Source organism: Peromyscus eremicus, chromosome 8a, assembly GCF_949786415.1.
Source record: "Peromyscus eremicus chromosome 8a, PerEre_H2_v1, whole genome shotgun sequence".
Lineage (NCBI taxonomy): Eukaryota > Metazoa > Chordata > Mammalia > Rodentia > Cricetidae > Peromyscus > Peromyscus eremicus.
In genome coordinates this window covers 45242393-45261111 of record NC_081423.1, presented here as the reverse complement: position 1 = coordinate 45261111, position 18719 = coordinate 45242393, and the positions used below count along the sequence as shown (strand labels likewise).

The window sequence follows — 18719 nt, the reverse complement described above, 5'->3', positions numbered from 1 at the left end:
ATCTCATAATTTTATTTTTTATACATCTAAATAAAATTCTATTGTGTATATGTGCTGCATTTTCATTTTCCAGACATCAGTTGATAGACATCTAGGCTGATTACATTTCCTAATTTCTGTGAACAGAGTAGCAATGATCATGGATGCACAAGCATCTTTATGTAGGACACAGAATATGTTGAATCTAGGCCTGGGACTGGTATAGTTCAGCCAGACTGGAGTTCTAATTCTAGGTTTTGGTAGGGTTTGTTGCTATTGTTTTGAAGGTAGTTTCACTAGTTTGCACTCCCACCAACAGTGTGGTCCCCTTCCCCACATCCACACCAGCATTTGTTGTCATTTGTATTCTTGGTGGTGGCCATTCTGACAGGGTAAGAGGGAATTTTAAAGCAGTTTTAATTTGTATCCCTCATGGTCCTTCCCACATGCCAAGAGCTCAAGGAAGAGGCGCCCAGCCCCTAGCTGAAGCCGAGTCTCTGCAGAGAGAATAGCATCATGCTTTTCCTTCAGCCTTCAATGTACCAGTGTTCCCAGCTATGAGAAAAGCTTCTGCATCAAAGGAGGCATGGCATCCAGCTTTTGGCAATGAAAACAAATAAGAGACAGACATGACTGGCTGAAATACATATCATACGAGGAACACTCCTAGTTGGACTAGGCGTGTGGCTCGGCAGTAGGGCCTGTATCTAGCAGGTATGAGATCTTGGTTTGAATCTTCAACACTGGAGAAAAGAACAAAAAACAGGGAGGGAGGGAGGGAAGGAAGTCTGCCTTCCTTCTGGTCCCATCTTTCCCTCCCTTCCCCAAGTGAAGGGGGGAACATGCTAAGTATGAAGCAGGAGGTCAGGGAACCATGAGGACGTGCAGGGTAGGGCTTGGAGGCTGGAGGCTGGGCAGTTGGGTGAAGGATTTGAGAGAATAGTTACATTAAACACATATGCAAATAAACTGAAGATAATAAGAGCAGTGTTTATCACTCCCAGAAATGACAGGGGCAAAGCAAGAAAGAATCTGACATATGGTATTGAAATTAAAGATGTGGATCCATAACATACACTGTATTGACAAATTTTATAATAATTCCATATGCTCAATGTATAAATATAATCATTATATATTTATAACATATAAAGATAACATTTATATTGCATATAATATATAAATATTCTGAGTGTATAAAATACATGAATACATATTTATAATGTGCTGTACATATATCTGCACAGCAAAAAATGTAACCACCCACATGTAACACCACCATATAGACCCCAGCTAACTATCTCCCATCTTGTTTCTTTGTCCTCGAGATAAGAGGAGATTGCATCAGGATGCTACAAAGGCCTGCAGGTTGTACTGCGGTGCACCTGAAAAGGGAACCTGATTCACAGTGCCAGGGAAAAGCTTCCTGAGCTAACACAGATGATTCAACATGTTGAACTGGTTTTAGATCAGATAAAGCAGATTCTGCCACTCAGCCAGGGGCGCCATGTGTCCTGCCCAGTGTCCATTTTCTTTCTTTTCTTCTAGTCCATGCAGGTGATTCTTGCATGCTTACAACTCTCTATGCTCTCTGTAACAGATGTCGGGGCCTGGGGAGCATTTATAAAACTAAACAATTCTTCTATTGATGGCTCAGTGGTTAAGAACACTTTCTGCTCTTGTGAAGGACCCAGCACCCACATCACAACAATCTGTTACTCCAATTCAGGGGATCCAACACCCTCTTCTAGCCTCCGAAGACACCAGACATGTGAGTAATGCATAGACATACATACAAGGAAAGAACACCCCCACACATAAAAAATAATTAAAATAATTTTTAAGGGAGGATGAGGAAATCTGTGGCTGATATGTGAAATTAAGTTAATTATAAAATAAAAATGTTAAATAAAAAAATAATATTTTTTAAAAGTTTATATATGCTTAAATTTAGACATGAGCTAAGTATTGTAATTTTGTAGGGATTTTTTTTATAAAGGCAAAGCCTGGCAAGGTGCACTACACACTAAGGCAAGTTTTCTAACTGTAAGTCCCAAGAGAGAGATTCTATTATGGGAAATAGTTCAAAGGGAGAAACCACCAAAGTTATAACTATATCTACATTCAGGCTCTGTGCTAAGTACTTATCTATGCCATTTCATTAAATTCTTGTGGTTATATATTAGATAAGCGAGATAGCTTCATCATACAGCTAAGGAAATATATATGTAGGGCAAAAATCAATGAAGTCACAAACAAAAAGCAATAGAGAAAAAATTAATGAAAATGTTGGTCATTAAAAAGTCAATAAGATTGACAAACCGCTATTAAAACTAACAAAGAAGTCAGGATGATGCCTCACTTCCATAATGCCAGCATTTGGAAAGCTGAGGCAGGTGGACTGCTGTGAGTTGGAGGGAAGTCTGGGCTACATAGTAAGTTATGGGCCAACCTGGGCTCGAGTGAAGCCCTGTCTAAAAACAACCACAGCAACAGGACTAACAACAAAAGAACAAACAAAAGAAAGAGAAAAAATACCAATGATCAAAATCAAGAGTTGAAGAGAAGACATTGCCAAGGCCCCGTGGACTCAAAGCAGGCAGGGACAGGATGAGTAACTGCACTCCACGCACAGAGAACAGAATAAAGGAGAAACAGCTGACTGTTCTGTACGTTTGCCTCATTCAGCATGGCATGGGTAATCGGAACAGTCCTACAAGCATTAGGGAAGTTTGCATTTGTGGTTTTAAAAAGAAGTCTCCATCTGACTGGGGAGGCAGCTCAGTTAGTAGAGCGCTCGCCTCAGATGCACAAAGCCCTTGGTCAATCCCTAGAACCACATAAACGCAGCTGGTGCTGTGTGCCTGTGATCTCACATGTGGGAGGTGGAGGCAGGAAGATAAGAAGTTCAAAGTCATCCTCAGTTACATACAAGTTTGAGGACAGCCTGGGCTACATAAGACCCTGTCTCAGAACAAACTTTAGAAGTCTTTAATTAAAAAACAAAACAAAACAAAAAACAACTCCAAACACAGAAAGTTTTACCAGAGAATTTACCAGTTAATGAGGAGTCAACACCAACTCTAACAACTTCACGAAATAGAAAGGCTTATTTTCTGAAGTAGAAGAATCTGACACCAAAACTATACAGAAAATGAGAAAACAGCCCCAAGAATCATGGAGAAAAGAATCCCTTTGGTTGTTGTTGAATCAGGGTCTCACTAGGTAGCCCTGGCTGGTCTGGGACTGTATACATAGATCAGACTGACCTTAAACTTGCAGTGATCCTCCTGCCTCTGTCTCCTAAGTACTGGAATTATAAGGGCACACCACTATATCAAGCTTGCTTTTTTGAGACAGTTTTTTTGTTTGTTTGTTTTTGTTTTTCGAGACAGGGTTTCTCTGTGTGACAGAGCTGTCCTGGAACTTGCTTTGTAGACCAGGCTGGCCTCGAACTCACAGAGATCCTCTTGCCTCTGCTTCCTGAGTGCTGGGATTAAAGGCATGCACCACCATGCCCGGCTCTTGAGACAGTATCTTGATACATGTATGCTCGCTCCCATCTCTCAGGACAGCCTGGAACTCATGTACCCCAGTGTCATACACACAGTCCTATTGGCCCCAGTGCTGAGATTACAGGTATGTGTCATTATGCTCAGATGGTGAAAATAAAGATTCTCAAAACTCTGTTAGCAGGGGTCTGAAGAGACGGCTCATCAGTTAAGAGCACTGACTGCTCTTCCCGATGATCAGGGTTCGATTCCCAGCACCCCATGGCTGCTCTAAACTATCTATAATTCTAGTTCCAGGGGATCCATCACACTCTCTGACCTCTGCACTCAAGAGGCATGCACATGGAACACAGATGTCTATGCAGGCAAAATACCCATGCACATAAAATAATTTAAAAACAAACACTACTAACAAATAGAATTTGGCAATATGAAAAAATTATATAGCAAACAGATATGCAAGGCAAGTTCAAAACCAGAAAAGCAATTAAATGTAATGTTTTATATAAACAGGCAAAAAAGAGAATTTTTTTTTTTTTCCGAGACAGGGTTTCTCTGTGTAGCTTTGCGCCTTTCCTGGAACTCACTTGGTAGCCTTCACAAAATTAAAAACCCTCTCATGATTTTTAAAAAATACAGTAGGGAATCTTTGTGAGTTCCAAGCCAGCCTTGTCTACATAGTGAGTTCCAAGCCAGTTAAAGCCACATAGTTAAGAACATGTCTCAAAAAAATCAAACCAAAACAAAAATGGAATAGAAAAGGTCAGGTGGCACACACCTGTAATTCCCCTATGGTGATTTAAAGACAGGAAAATCACAAGTTTAAGGCCAGCCTAGGCTATGCAGTGAGTTCCAAGCCATTCTGGGCTACCTAACAAGACCTGTTCTGAAAATAAATAAATAAATAAATAAATAAATAAATAAATAAATAAATAAATAAATAAATAAATAAAATAGAGAAAAATTCTTCAGAAAAGCTTCATGAAAGCTGGGTTAGCGGGGAAAGTACTGGATGGATAAAGAATGTCTAAAACCTCCTACCCCAAAGCTAACATTAATACTAAAGAGTAAATGCTTTCAGCCTGGGATCAGGAACAAGGTAAAGGAACCCATCTCATGTAGCCAATGCAATAAAGCAAGATAAGACTATACAAGGCAAACAGATCAGAGAGGGGTAGATAAACATGTCTCTATTTGTTGATGATTCCTTACATAAAAATTACAAGGGATCTAAAACAGATTAAAAAAAAAAAAACCTCCTAGAACTAAGAAGTTTACCAAAGTTAAAGACACAGATGAGCTTAAGCAACTGCGTTTCACTGCACTAGCAGTGACACACTAATACCCACAATACAGAATCAACAACAGTTCTTCACAAGTTAAAAACAAAAAGAGATATTTATAATATTTAGGTGCAAACCTTTTTTTCTATTTTCCCTTTCTTCCTCCCTCAGGTATAAATCTAACCAAGTACAGGTTTAAAACATTTTTTACTTTTACTGATTTATTTAGTGTGTGTGTGTGTGTGTGTGTGTGTGTGTGTGTGTGTGTGTGTGTACACATGTGCCATAGCATCCCTGTGAAGACCAGAGGAAACCTGAGGAGTCAGTTCTTTCTTTCTTCATGTGGTTTCCAGGTACTGAACTCACGTCATCGGGCCTGGCGGTAAATACCTTTACCCACTGAGCCATTGTGTCGGCCTAAGCACAAGATCTGTACACTGAAAGTTACAAAATGTTAATGAAAGAAATCAACCAGAGTAAAAACATGTCAAGTCTCCATAAGTGACATACAGGCTGAAGGCCATTCCTATCAAGTCTCAGGTGATTTTTTTTCTAGGCACAAATAAAATTATTCTAAAACAACTATGGAAAAGAAAAATAAAGTAAGGAAAATAAGTCTGCTTGATCTTTGGAGGTATGACGGAGACAATGTAATCAATACTATGAGAGGTAATGGCAGAAGACAGAAAAAAAATGGTACAAAATAGGAAACTCAGAGATAACCCTATACCAATATGCTCAGCTGACTGATTACTGATGAAAATGCAAAGTAACTCTATGTTTTCAGCAAATGGCACCTCAGCAATTGACTAGTCAGAGTCAGAAAGTGACCCTTGACCCCACATTTCACAACCTATACAAAATTAACTTAAAATAAATCACACACATAACCATGACATGTTTAGAAAAATATACAGGAGATTTTTTTTTTTTTTTTGATTTTCAAGACAGAGTTTCTCTGTGTAGCCTTGGCTGTCCTGGAACTCACTCTGTAGACCAGGCTGGCCTCAAACTCACAGAAATCTGCCTGTCTCTACCTCCCAAGTGTTGGGATTAAAGGCGTGCACCACTACCACCCGGCACAGGAGATAATCTTAATGGTCTAGGGGAAGGCAAAGTGTTTTAAAAATCTAACACCAAAAGCACAACTTATAAAAGTAAAAAGTTAATAAGCAGAGCTCATAAAAATGATGAACTTTTGCCCTGGATGCCATGCCTGTGATCTCAGTTACTTGGGAAGCTAAGGCAGGATCACAAGATCGAGATCTGATGGTGCAACACAGTGAGTTCAAGGACACTCTGGGTAACTTAGAGAGACCCTGTTTAAAAGTAAAAGGTGGAAAGAGGGCCGGGAATATCACCAAGTGGTAGGAAGTGTCTGACCAGCATGCTCAAGTCCTGGAGTAAGTCTCCAGAACTGTAAAAAGGAAAAGACTGTTTGAAAACAAAGCACAGGCTGGGTGACCACATTTGCAAACTACACACTCAGCAAAGAACCAGTACCTAGAATATCCAAAGAACTCACAGAACCCTGCAGGGAAAACATCACATTATTCATCCAGAAAGTGGGCAAAAGATGTGAACAAACACTTCACTGAGGAAGACACACAGGATAGGAACATGAAAAGCTCATCACTAGCCAGTAGGGGATTGCAAAGTGTTATCAATGGGATGCCCATCCTAAGGGCTAAAATAAAAACCAGTGAGAATCAGGGCTGGAGAGATGGCTTAGTGGTTAAGAGCACTTGCTGCTTTTGCAGAGGACTGGAGTTCAGTTTCCAGTACTCACATGGTGGCTCACAACTACTTATAACTCCAGTGCCAGGGAATCCAATATCTTTTTCAGAACTCCGTGGGTATGTGGTGCACATACATATATTCAGGTGCACAAACATATGCACAAATTAAAAAATATTAAATAAATCTCTTTTTTCTTTGAGCCAGGTGTGGTGACTCATGACTTGGGAGGCAGAGATAGGCAGACCTCTGTGAGTTCCAGGACAGCCAGGGCTACATAGAGAAACCCGTCACCCCCCACCCCCACCCCCCACAAATCTCTTTTTTTAAAGCAGTATAGTGAGGACTGACTGCTGACAAGTTTGTACAAAGGCTGGGCCATCTACACACTGCTGATGGGATGCAGAAGAGCAGAGCAACTAGGGGTACACATAAGGCAATTTCTTAACAAACTGTATATAACAGGACCCAGAAATTACACTCCTAGACATTTTCCATAGAAATTCTCCTGCAAAATGTTCATCCCCCACTCCCCACAAAAAATGGCTGGGAATGGAACTCAGTGTCTTAACATTAGCGGAGCATGCACACTGCTCTGTATTCGATCCCCAGCACGAATGAGATTTTCACACGAAAACCTATACACAAATGTTGGTAACAGCTCAATTCATCACAGAAAAAAGCCTAGGAAGAACCCAGATTCAAGGAGCGGACAATCAAAGAAACCGTGGTGCAATTCACACTGCAAAAAACTGTGAAGTAACAGATGAACAATGTTCAACACATTGAACAGCCTGGATGCGTGTCCAGAGAATTATGCAAAGTGGAAAAGGCCAATTCCAAGGCCTTACATGCTGTGTGACTCCATTCACAAAACCTCTTTGAAACAACATAATTACAGAAACAGAGAACAAGCTGGTGATAGATGCAGAGGAGAAGGTGTGGCTGTGAAAAAGGGTCACGTGAGGAATCCTTGTGCTGGTGGAAATGTCCTATGACCTCATGATATCAGGGTCAATGCCTTGGTTATGATGTGTTCTATCATTTTGCAAAATGTTAACATCAGGAAAAGCTGGTAAAAGCCATGGGGATCTACACATATTACCCGTTATTTTTGCGTACAGATCTATAATTGCAAAATAGAAAGCACAAAGCACATTTAACTTGGTAACACATAGACTATATTTTTCTTAAATTTAAGAACATGAAATATATTTCAATGTTCATATTGATTTTACATTTTGATTTTAAAAATGTTTATTTTGGAAACCATTTTCCAAACTGGAAAGGGTCACAAGTTGCAAAGTGACAGAAATGAGCAAATAGTAAAGCAAAATGCTGGGAGAAAGCTGAGAGGCAAAGATTTGGTACATAAATTACACCCTCCAGATGAATCGCCATGAGTTCAAGGCCAGCCTATTCTATACAGAAATTTCCAGCCAGCCAAGGCTGTTTTTGTTTTTTTAATAAATAAAATAAAATGTGTGGTCCAGGATTCCTTTGCTTTTGACTACACTTCATGGAAGATCATGATGCATGGGAAACAGCCATAGCTAGCTAATAAGAAAAATACAAGCTAGGGTCAGTGAACACCATAGGTAGGTAGCACCCCTCACTTCACCCGCCACCCCAGATTAAGGAGGGAGGATATCCTGACACAGGTTATAAAATGGATGGACCTTGAGAACTTTAGGTCAATCACAGAAGGACATACAGCATGATCTCAGAAAAGCTAGAAGAGTACCCTCAGGGACAGAAGACAGACCCGTGGGTGAGGGGTTGTGAGGAGGAGACAGGGAGCTGCAAGTCAATGTCAGTGAAGCCGCGGCCGCAGGAGCCTGAGGAGGCAGCTGGTCTCACTGCATCTGCAGGCATGACACAGAGTACCGGGCTGGAGAGACAGCAGTTCCGAATGCTCGCCCCACAGTCCTGAGGACTGGAGCTGGCATCCCAGCACCATTAACAAGCCAGGCATCCCACATATGCCTGTACCCCAACTCCAAGTGGGGTGGGGGACAGGAGGGCTGCTGAGGTTGGTTGGGTTCCAGGCCACCTAAGAAAGCACGTGCCCCAGGTTCAGAGAGAGCCCTTGCTTCAAAGGAATAGGCAGAGAGCGATAGAGGGGGTCACCTGATGCCTGCTTCTGATCGCTACATGCCCACACAGTGTGCTCATGCATACACATACAGGCTCAGACACTCCAGAGAGTCACAGACAGTTTAGATAAATACTGTCTTTAAAAACAACAATAAAAAGAAGCAGAGAATGACCAATGCTTGTGTTCAACGGCCTTCCCCTTTTTAATGCAGACCAAAACCAAAGCCCAGGGAACAGTACTGCCCACTTTTAGGGCGAGTCTTCCCACCTCGGTTAGCCTGATCAAGATACTCACTAATGCCTAGAGATCCTAACAATCCCTCAAGGGTGTGTCTGGAGGCTTGTCTCTAGGTGACTCCAGATCTGTCACAAGAATTCTGGTCTTGCCAAGTATTCTTCTCATAATTCGAGGACGAATCAATTGTAGAGAAATGAAAACACTGAATTTGAAATTATTTTACCATAAGATATATTCATGAATAAGTGGTCTCTCTGAAGTTATGAAAACAACAAACTCATTCCTAACACTGCTATTGTGCAGACTTTCCAGATGGACTATGACCCTTGACCCCGCCCCACCCTCTCCCTCAAGCCTGCCCCAGGGTCCCTTAAAGCTCAGAATGAACTCAGCAGGGCATGTCCTCGAGCTGAGCTCATATCTGCTCTGAGCCCAGGTCTGTGCCTGTGCGACCCTAGCACCACCGCCACTGCCTGTGACCTTCCTGTGCGACCCTATCACCACCACCACTGCCTGTGACCTTCCTCTGCCTTGCTATCTCTTCCGGCTGCTAAGCAGATACCTTCCATTTTTCACATTCCTAGAGCAGAGCCTGGTTCCTCTTCTCCCTGTCGTCCACTGCTGGCCTCAGCAAAGTTCTTTACTGCCGACACCCCTGCCTCGGGCGCTCCTCCTGTGGGGGGGTTCTAGGGTCTGGCTCCCCACCTCATCCTATGGTCTGTCACCTCCAAGACCTCCACCATCATTTTTTCTACACCTGCTCCTGCAAGCTATCATGTCCGGGTTTTCTCTCAGCGTCTGTGGCCTGGTCCCAGCACTTTCTGAATGTGAAGACAGTCGGCTCTTTCCGATCTGTCTTCTGGTCCAAGGGATGGAATGGCACCGCCCCATGGGGCTACAATAAAGGAAAACAGAGGCAGCCCACAGTAAGCAGCACACAGTAAGCAGCCTCGGCATGGGAGTAGCGAGTCTACCGCAGGGGAAGAGAATCAGGGTCCCGCCCTGCAGTGACCTCGGCAGCAGGAAGAACCTGATTATCAGATTCTGGCTCTGAGTCTGGGAGTGCTACCCAGCCTGCCTGATCCTCTTTCTTTCCTCCTCAGGGGTGGTGAGCACAGCTACCTGCCCCGGGGGAAGGAATCAGCACTGCCAGGAGCATGGGCCAGTCCTCTCCCCCTGTCAGTCAGGACAGGCATCACAGGTCAGAGCCAGTTCACTACAGAATGATGGGCGTGTGTTCTGTGAGGCCACGGACACCTCCTAAAAGAGGGCTGGCAAGATGGTTCAGCAGGGAACGGCACTAGCCACGAAGCCTGATCACCTGAGTTCAATTCCCGGGCCCTCATGTAAGAGAGAACTGATTCTCACTATTTGTTCTCCAAATTCCACACACGTACTGTGGCAAATGCATGCACACATTCACAAAATAAATGAACAAGATGCGATTTTTTAAATGTCTAAATGAGTGAATTTTATGTGTATTTTACTACAGTAAAGAAAAGGATCAGGGCATTGGGCTGGTTAGCCTTCAAAATATACCCAGAACCTGCCTGCTGCCCCCAGCTCCCAGCCTAGCCCAGGCAATACGACTTATTTCCTCATTTATGACAGCGGCCACCCATCATCTCTCCATCCTACCTGTCTACTTTCAACAAGCAGCCAAAAAGTTCCATAGGGAATGAACTCGGGAGCTGTCCCTATTCCAGAGAACCCTGCAGAAGTCACCCACGCCTGCCTACCCAGCTGTTGGCTCTCTTGTAGTCTGTCTCTCTGCCCCCAGGCTGTGCTGGACACTGGTGGGTACAGGCAGTCAACCCTGCCACAGTGGCCCTGCCCAGTCACCATCTGACCTCCTTTCCTTCTTGGTCATGATCTGCTCAGGTGACTTGATGCAGGCAACGGTCTTTGTCCTGGTACCTTTTCCGCAGGACAGTGCTTGAATTCACACAGAGTAAGTGTTCAAAATTATTTGTTGGATTAAAGAATCATCATTTCTGAAGTCAACAGTTCCTCATCAAACCAAGACTCCAGCACCTCAGTATTTTGGACAAGGCTGCCACCTGGTGGTTATATTCCACCACAGCAGGCTCTTCCCTGCGTCCTGTTGACTTGAGAGGCCAGCTCTTGCCAGAAGTGTTCTAAAAACTCCTTGCTTTGCCATCTGCATCGCTGGGGAAGAAGAGGCACATATAAAGGGCACCCCAGGGAGAAGAGGAGGAGGAGGACATGACTTACTCAGAAAGTCCAAAAGTGAACACCCAGGGTGGATACAACATGGGCGAGGCTGATTGGGACCCCAACCTCTACGATGGTTCAGACCCAATGAAACAGTTAGAGCCCTAAGTCTGTCTGAAGAAGAAGTGCCAGCAGGCTTGAGAGGCCAGGGACCGGGGGGTTGGGAGGGAGACAGGCAGGGCAGCAGGGGGCAGGGCAGCAGGGGGCAGGGCAGCAGGGGGCAGGGCAGCAGGGGGCAGGGCAGCAGGGGGCTGGCTTGGCCTAGTAGATGATGCATTCTTTGTTCCTGTTGAAGCAAACTCTGGCCGTGCACCAGGGCACAAGGAAACTAGACAGTCTCTGAAAGAATGAGAAGGAAGGCTTCTGGGGGCCTGTGCTTCCCAGTTTGAGCAGCTCCCATCCCGCCTGCCACGTGTCAGGTGTGTCGATTTGGTGTTGAACCTGCGTGTCAGGGGCTTGAGATGGATGCTGGCTGAGTGAGTGCAGGTTTAGAATCACAGCGCATGGCAAACCTAAATAAGAAATGATTGGCAGTGCAGGTGATAGGCCAGTGACCAGATCGGATCACGTGGCACACATGAGCGGCCTCTGCATCTGTATCGGTGGCTTTCCTCGTCCCTGTGACCAGAGGCCTGACAAGAAGCCACTCAAGGGAGAAACGTTGACTTTGGCTCAGGGTTTGCACGGACGGTCCATCACGGCAGGAAGGCACGGCAATCGGAGTGTGAGGCGGACACATTGCCCTTGGGAAGCAGCGGGATGGGTGCTGGAGCTCGGCCCCACTTTCTCCTCTCTCCCTCTGCATTTAGCAGAAGACCTCACCCCATCTAGGTGTCTCCCAGATTATTCCAATCCAGTCAGGTTTGACCACAAACGTTAATCATTACAGTATCCCATAATGTACATACACATACACACACACACACACACACACACACACACACACACACACACACACACACGACAGTTTAATTCCAGCACTGGGGCTATAGGTATAGGAGAATCATTGGTGCTCACTGGCTAACCAGCCAAATCAAAAAGCTTCAGGTGTCACCAAGTTGTCCAAACTGTTCCTAAGGAGTGTGTCTTCTCCTTCTACCCATGGTAACAATAGTGATGATGACCTGTTTTGTTTTTTTCTAATTTGGGGGTATCATATATAGAATTTTTGTTCTGACTAACAGCTCCTCAGCTACAAATGAAGTTTACTGTTTTTCTATGGGATGTCTATTTCTTTTTATGTGAGCTCCATATTGTTCTACAGTTTTCCTTATGGGTTTGAATAGTCTTTGTAAACTTGCATGTATTTTGAATAATCCCTTCAGCATCCTTTAAAGGGTATTTATATATATTTCATGTGTATGAGTGTTCGCCTTCCTATATATGTGTGCCTGGTGCTGGTGGAGGACAGAAGAATGTATCAAATCCCTTGGAACTGGAGTCACAGGTGGCTGACAGCTGCCATATGGGTGCTGGGAACAGAGCCCAGGTCCTCCGAGAGAGCAAGTGTTCTTAACTGCTGAGCCCTCTCTCTAGTGCCCTTAGGAGCTTGTTAACGATGGAACACCTCTCTCCATTTCCTTAGTGCCTACTGCGGGTTAACTCTCTGATGTCTCCTTTATTTTTAAAACTTTCATTATATCTATGTATCTACAAGTGTGTATGTGTTGTATATGTTTGTGTGCATGTGCATGTGCGTGCGTGTGTGCACGCAAGCATGTGTACAGACGTGTACAGGTGAGGGGTGTTAATGTGGAGGCTACAGGTCAACACTGAATGTCTTCTGCGCTCTCTCCACCTTGTTTTGTGAGACAGGCTCTCTCGCTGAACCTAGGACTCAGCACTCGCCAGGCTGACCGGTCAGCAGGCCCTGGAGATCCAGCTGCCGCCACTGCCCCGGGGCTGAGGTCACAGGTAACCACTGCCTCATTTGACTTTGCACATGGGCACTAGGGATGGAACGCAGGCCTTCGTCCTTGCACAGTAAATATTTTACCCTCCCCCTCACACACCCATGACATTTCTGTAAGGAAGAATGAGATAACCTCCAATTTTATTTTTCAGAGTTACCCGGGTTTTACTTAACTTACTTTAACTTCTGTTTTCAGGTATTGAACTCAGGACCTCTCACCTGCTGAATTCGAGCTTGACCCTAAGCCACACCCACAGGCTCCAACTTGACATAAACCACCTTTACCCTATACCAAATGTGTGTGTGGATCCTGGCCTTCCTCCAGGGCTCCACTGCGCTGTCTTCGATTGCTCTTCTCCAGACTTTCCCTGGTTATCCTGGGATGTGACTAGATCAGGGCTTCCCAGCAGCAGGTCTACCCAGTCAGGCAGGACACTCCGGCTCTCCTGCAGGCTATGACTAGCAGCATCTCTGTCTCTATCCACTAGGTGGAAATATAACCTCCCAGTCAGGACAACCCAAAATACCTTCCCCCGGGCCCAGTGCTTGCTAGCTGGTGACTGAGTCCTCAGTATCATTTTACTCAGTGGCTGTTTCCAGTTCCACACTGATATGTTAATTAGGATGAAAATGAATTGATGGAATAATTTAGACACCTTTATTACATTTAATATATGACACGACTGAATTTAGTCTCTACTATATTTAATCTTCCTATCCCAAACCCACACATTTCCTCCCATTTATTCACAAGGACATAGAAGTGTTCTTCAAAAGGGCGTTAGATTTCTTTTAATATACAGGCTCTTACTTAACTAAGTTTATTGCTAAGTGTTTCTCCTTTCTTTCCTACTTTTTTGTTTGTTTGTCTGTTTGTTTTGAGGGAAGGTTTCTCTTTGTAGCCCTGGCTGTCCTGAAACTCGTTCTGTAGACCAGGCTGGCCTCAAACTCACAGAGATCCATCTGCCTCTGCCTCACAAGTGCTAGGATTAAAAGCGTGCGCCACCATGGTCTGGCTCCACATCCTTTCTTACATGAGATCATTTCTTCCAATATTATATTTTCTAACCAGTCACTAATCAGAGAACTATTTAATCTTTTTCTTTCAGACAAGGTACCATGGAACCTAGGCTGGCCAATCCTCCTGCCTCCACCTCCACCTTTACTTATTTTTTGAGATGAAGTCTCTGTCCTGCTTAACTAGCCTGGAACTTGTGGGTTCAGGTGACACTCCTGTCTGAGTATCTGGGACCACGGTTAAATGTTGCCGAGTACAGCAAGATAACATACTTCTTTGCTAGAGGTGCCCCCACGACCACCCCCACCACCACACACACTCTCATTGTCTATCAAGAGTTTGTTACTAAATCAACATGGTGGTTAATTCTGACAGCTCCATTGCCCAAATCTATCAAGATGGCTATGCAGTTTTTCTTTGGCCTATGATATGCCTGGCAGGCATATAATGATAACATTCATTCATTTACTCATTTAAAAAAAGATTTCATTTTATTTTATGTGTATAAGTATTTTGCCTACATGTATGTCTGTGCATCACATGTGTGCAATCCCCATGGAGGCCAGGAGAGAGAGCTGGATCCCCCCGGAAATGCAATTACAGACAGTTGTCAGCCACTATCTGGAATCAAACCTGGGTCCTCTGGAAGAGCAGCAAGTGCTCTTAACCGCCCAGCCATCTCCCAAGTCCCTCATTCACTCATTTTTAGACGGCACAACTCCACTTGGTTGTACTGTCCGCTACTGTCCTTTTAAAATTTCTTGGACATCGTCTGCTAACATTTTAATATCTCGTGTTTTACATTAATATTGAGCATAAGGCTGGCATTAATTTTTAATTAATAATTAATTCATTTTAACGGCATCTGTTAACTTTGGAATCAGTAGTAGAGGCTTGCTTGGTGAAAATAAGCTTCACTTTCATCTGTTGTATTTAGTATGAATTCAGTCTTTAAAACAGCTAAGTCATCACGTAGAACACACAGGCCCCTCTCCTGACACCCAAAGCCACATTCTGTCCTCACATTAAACTTCTTGAAGGCCAAATAAATGTAAATATATCTTTGGAATGTGATGTTTTTGTGAAATGGGTTGAAAAGTGGTAAGAGGAACAACTATGACGCTCAAGGAAGACCTCAGCTTTTCCTCATCTTGGGCCTTTCCATGACCCACTGCCATCCATTGCCATCACCCAGGATGACTCCAGAGCTACACCACCTTGCTAAAAGGATTCTGCACACACTAGTGACAAGTGGACTCCTGGGGTGACATGGCAAACCGTTGCCTTTCTCTTCTCCACTCTCCGGTTGTACACTGTCTGCCCAGTGCTCAAATTCTACAGGTAAGGACTATGCCCCTGGAGCAGCTCCAGGCCAGGGTGAGCAGAGGAGGGACCATGAGTCAAAAGGAGCTTCCACAGGACAGGATCCCACGGAGGCCCTTCCTACCTGCGGTGCTTCTCAGGCGGCTCTCAGTGAGCTCGGAGATGGCTCCGGAGGTGGAGGTCTTCTTCAGTCGCACTGTCCCGGCTGAGGTGGTTCCAGGTTTGTTGAGCATGTCCTCACTGCTGGCCCTCTTGAGCTAGAGAGAAGTTGGAGGGATGTTGAGAGGACAAAGACACAGCGAGGAACGGTGTACCCACCAGTGCCCAGTAGTTTAGATAGAGTCACAGGAACTGCATGGAGGTGCAAAGGCTCTTAGCCCAACCCCTTATAGCACGGAACAGCTGTTATTGGACAGAGGCGAAGAACAGTGCTTATCCTGGACCAGGAAGTCACACTCAGCCCTCAGTGAATAAGCCAGGGGGCTAAAGACATTATAATATGGCCTGCTGTGTGTGCTCTGACACACTAACACTGACGTTTAAACCTATAAAACCTAACACAATGACTAGAACACATGAGGAAGAAAAACCTCAGATGACTCTATCAAATTCCTGCATTCAAGATAGAAATAGCTCCTTTATCAAAACGTGCCCTGGGTCCTGTAGCTTGAGCTCAACAGCCACCCAGTTCAGCACAACGTAACCATTCATGTATGTGCTCATGGCATTCAGTCCCAAAGTCTTAACAGTCCAAAAGTCTGAAGTCTTTGCTGAGATCCAGGGTACTCTCTCTAGCTGTTGTTCTGTGCACATGCTCATGTTTGTGCACGAGAGTGCACATGTATGTGGAGGTCAGAGGACAACCACTGTGCACTTTGTTTCTGTTGAGGGGTCTCTCACTGGCCTAGGACTTGCCAAGTAGACTAGACTGGTTCATCTTGGTTGTCAAGTTGACACACTCAGGAAGCAGGGCCCTCGACTGGCCCATGAGCATGCGTGTAGGGCATCAGATGGTCCACAGGCATGTTTTGGGGGGCATTGTCTTGATTGCTAGCTGATGTAGGAGGAGCCAGCACACCACGGGCAGTGTCGTCTTTATTCTGTACATGGCCCTGGGCTTCATAAGGAATCTAGCAGAGCAAAGGCCAGGGAGCAAGCCAGCAAGCAGCATTCCTCTACCGTCTCCGTTTGAGGTTCCTGCCTGCAAGAATTCCTGTTCTAGTTGAGCTCCGGCTAGGACTTCCCTCGGTGATGGACTACAAGCTGTAACATGAAATCAACCCTTTCCTCCTCAAGCTGCTTTTGGTCACGGTGTCTACTATCACAGCAACAGGAAGCAAACCAGGGCAGCTGGCTGTCCGGCAAGCCATCTCGGTCTCCCTATCTTGGCCTCCCCAGCATGGGAACCCCTACCACCTGCCTCATTGTTTTGTGGGGTTTTGTTTTGTTTTTTGTTTTGTTTTGTTTGCATGTATTCTGGAGCTCGAACTTAGCTGGGTCCTCCTGCACAGCAAGCACATTACTGACAGCCATCTCCCCACCCCACCCTGTTGTCTGTTTTTCTGAGACAGAGCTTTCTCTTTGTAGCCCTGGCTATCCTAGAACTTCCTCAAACTCAGAGATCCACCTGCCTCTGCCTCTCAAGTGCTGGGATTAAAGGTGCATGCTGCTGCCACCACCCGGCTCTTTTTATTTTTAATTAATTAATTTTTTAAAAAATTTATTTATTTATTATGTATACAGTGTTCTGCCTGCATGTATGTCTGCAGGCCAGAAGAGGCCACCAGATCTCATTACAGATGGTTGTGAGCCACCATGTGGTTGCTGGGAATTGAACTTAGGACCTTTGGAGGAGCAGTCAGTGCTCTTAACCTCTGAGCCATCTCTCCAGCTCCAGTTACTTAATTTTTTATTTTTTGTGTAGGAGTAGTTGCCTGAATGTGTGTCTATGCACCACATGCGTGCTTGGTGCCAATAGACGTCAAAAGGAGGCATTGGAGCTCCCAAAACTAAAGTAATAGATAGTTGTAAGTCACCATGTAGGGGCTGGGAATTGAACCTGGGTCCTCTGGAAGAGCAGCTAGTGCTCCTAACCGCTGAGCCATCTCTCCAGGCCCTTTGCAAAATCAAACCACAAGTAAAAACCTCTACTATACAGTAACATGAGCATCACTAAAGGGAAGGGATAGGAGGACAGCAAGGCTTAAAGACCAGACCAAAGCAAACCAAAAACCCAGCAAGGCAGACACAAACCCGTGCAGCACCATGGCTGGCATCTGAGCTTCTGCTGGCATCACTTGGCCTCCCACAGGCAGCCCAAGCTCTCCAGTTCTGACGACTTGAGAACAGAACTGTGCCTCTGTCTTGAACTTGCTTCACCGGGTCCTATCCTGAGGTCTCTAGCACCGTAGACGTTTCACCTTTACAACTCCCCACAATCAACTTAGGAGCTCTGTGCAGCGACTTTGACCCTATTACACATGGCTCAGTGGCTTCCTAGAACCTTGGTACAAGTCTCCAGGACCCCTTCACTCTGGCATCTTCTGTGTCCACAAAACCAGCACCACCTGGACGACAAGTTCAGCGGCCAGCTTGAGAGGCAGCCTGGCCCTTCTGGACAGCTGCAGCAACAAAACGCCCTGAAGGCTCTACCTTTTCAGCACTCTAAAATGAGCTCACACTGCTACGCCCTGGAGCTCTCAGATGAGTGGGGTCTTCCCTTCATGGCACTTGCCTATTGTCCAACTTGTCTGAACCCATCCGTCCTCAACTTTAAGCAGGTTCAAACTACTTCCCTTGCAAAATGCACATCTTCACATCTTTCTGCTCTCATTGCACATCCGGGTAGATGCAGAAGGCAATAACCAGGCTGTTAGGAGCCAGGTACTCCCCTAGCCTGCCTTCAGCAACTCAGTGCCAGCAGCCATGTCCTTACTTGCCACCAAATGTGACACATTTCCACTCTTGCCACGAGTTGCATACTCTTCTAAGGCCTCCACCACAGTGGCCTCCTTTCTCTCTGTCTCTCTCTTGTCTCCACTCAGAGGTGGCCTTTCGCTCCCACCCCCAATAAATCTCTTGCCTGAGATCTGTTGTGTGGTATGATCTTTGTGGCATTCTTTGTCCCCAGTCTGCCAAGATACTCTTCCTCTGAGAAACTCTAACACAGGGCACAGCTTGCACGTTGTGCTGGCTTAAAAATCTCCTCTGTCAAACAGTTAGTACATTAGTTTGAATTTAACCTCGCTCAAGTTTTCAGAACGTGGGCAAAACACAGCCAGATTTTCTTGCCAGAATAAAACATAAAGGTCCCTAACCCAAATCCTAATAAGAGTCCCTGTTCCTCTTTGAAACCTCATGAGCAGGGTCCTTACTGTCTACATGC

At 45.0% G+C, this 18719-nt stretch overlaps 1 protein-coding gene across 2 annotated transcripts in view; it reads right to left on the bottom strand.

Moving 5' to 3' along the window:
• Positions 1-18719, bottom strand: part of Specc1 (sperm antigen with calponin homology and coiled-coil domains 1) — a 206036-nt gene that overhangs the window by 182062 nt on the left and 5255 nt on the right. For both annotated transcript variants that reach the window (XM_059270864.1, XM_059270863.1), the window contains exon 2: positions 15459-15591. In XM_059270864.1, coding sequence (XP_059126847.1) covers positions 15459-15591 — 133 coding nt within the window. The remainder of the gene's footprint in view (positions 1-15458; positions 15592-18719) is intronic.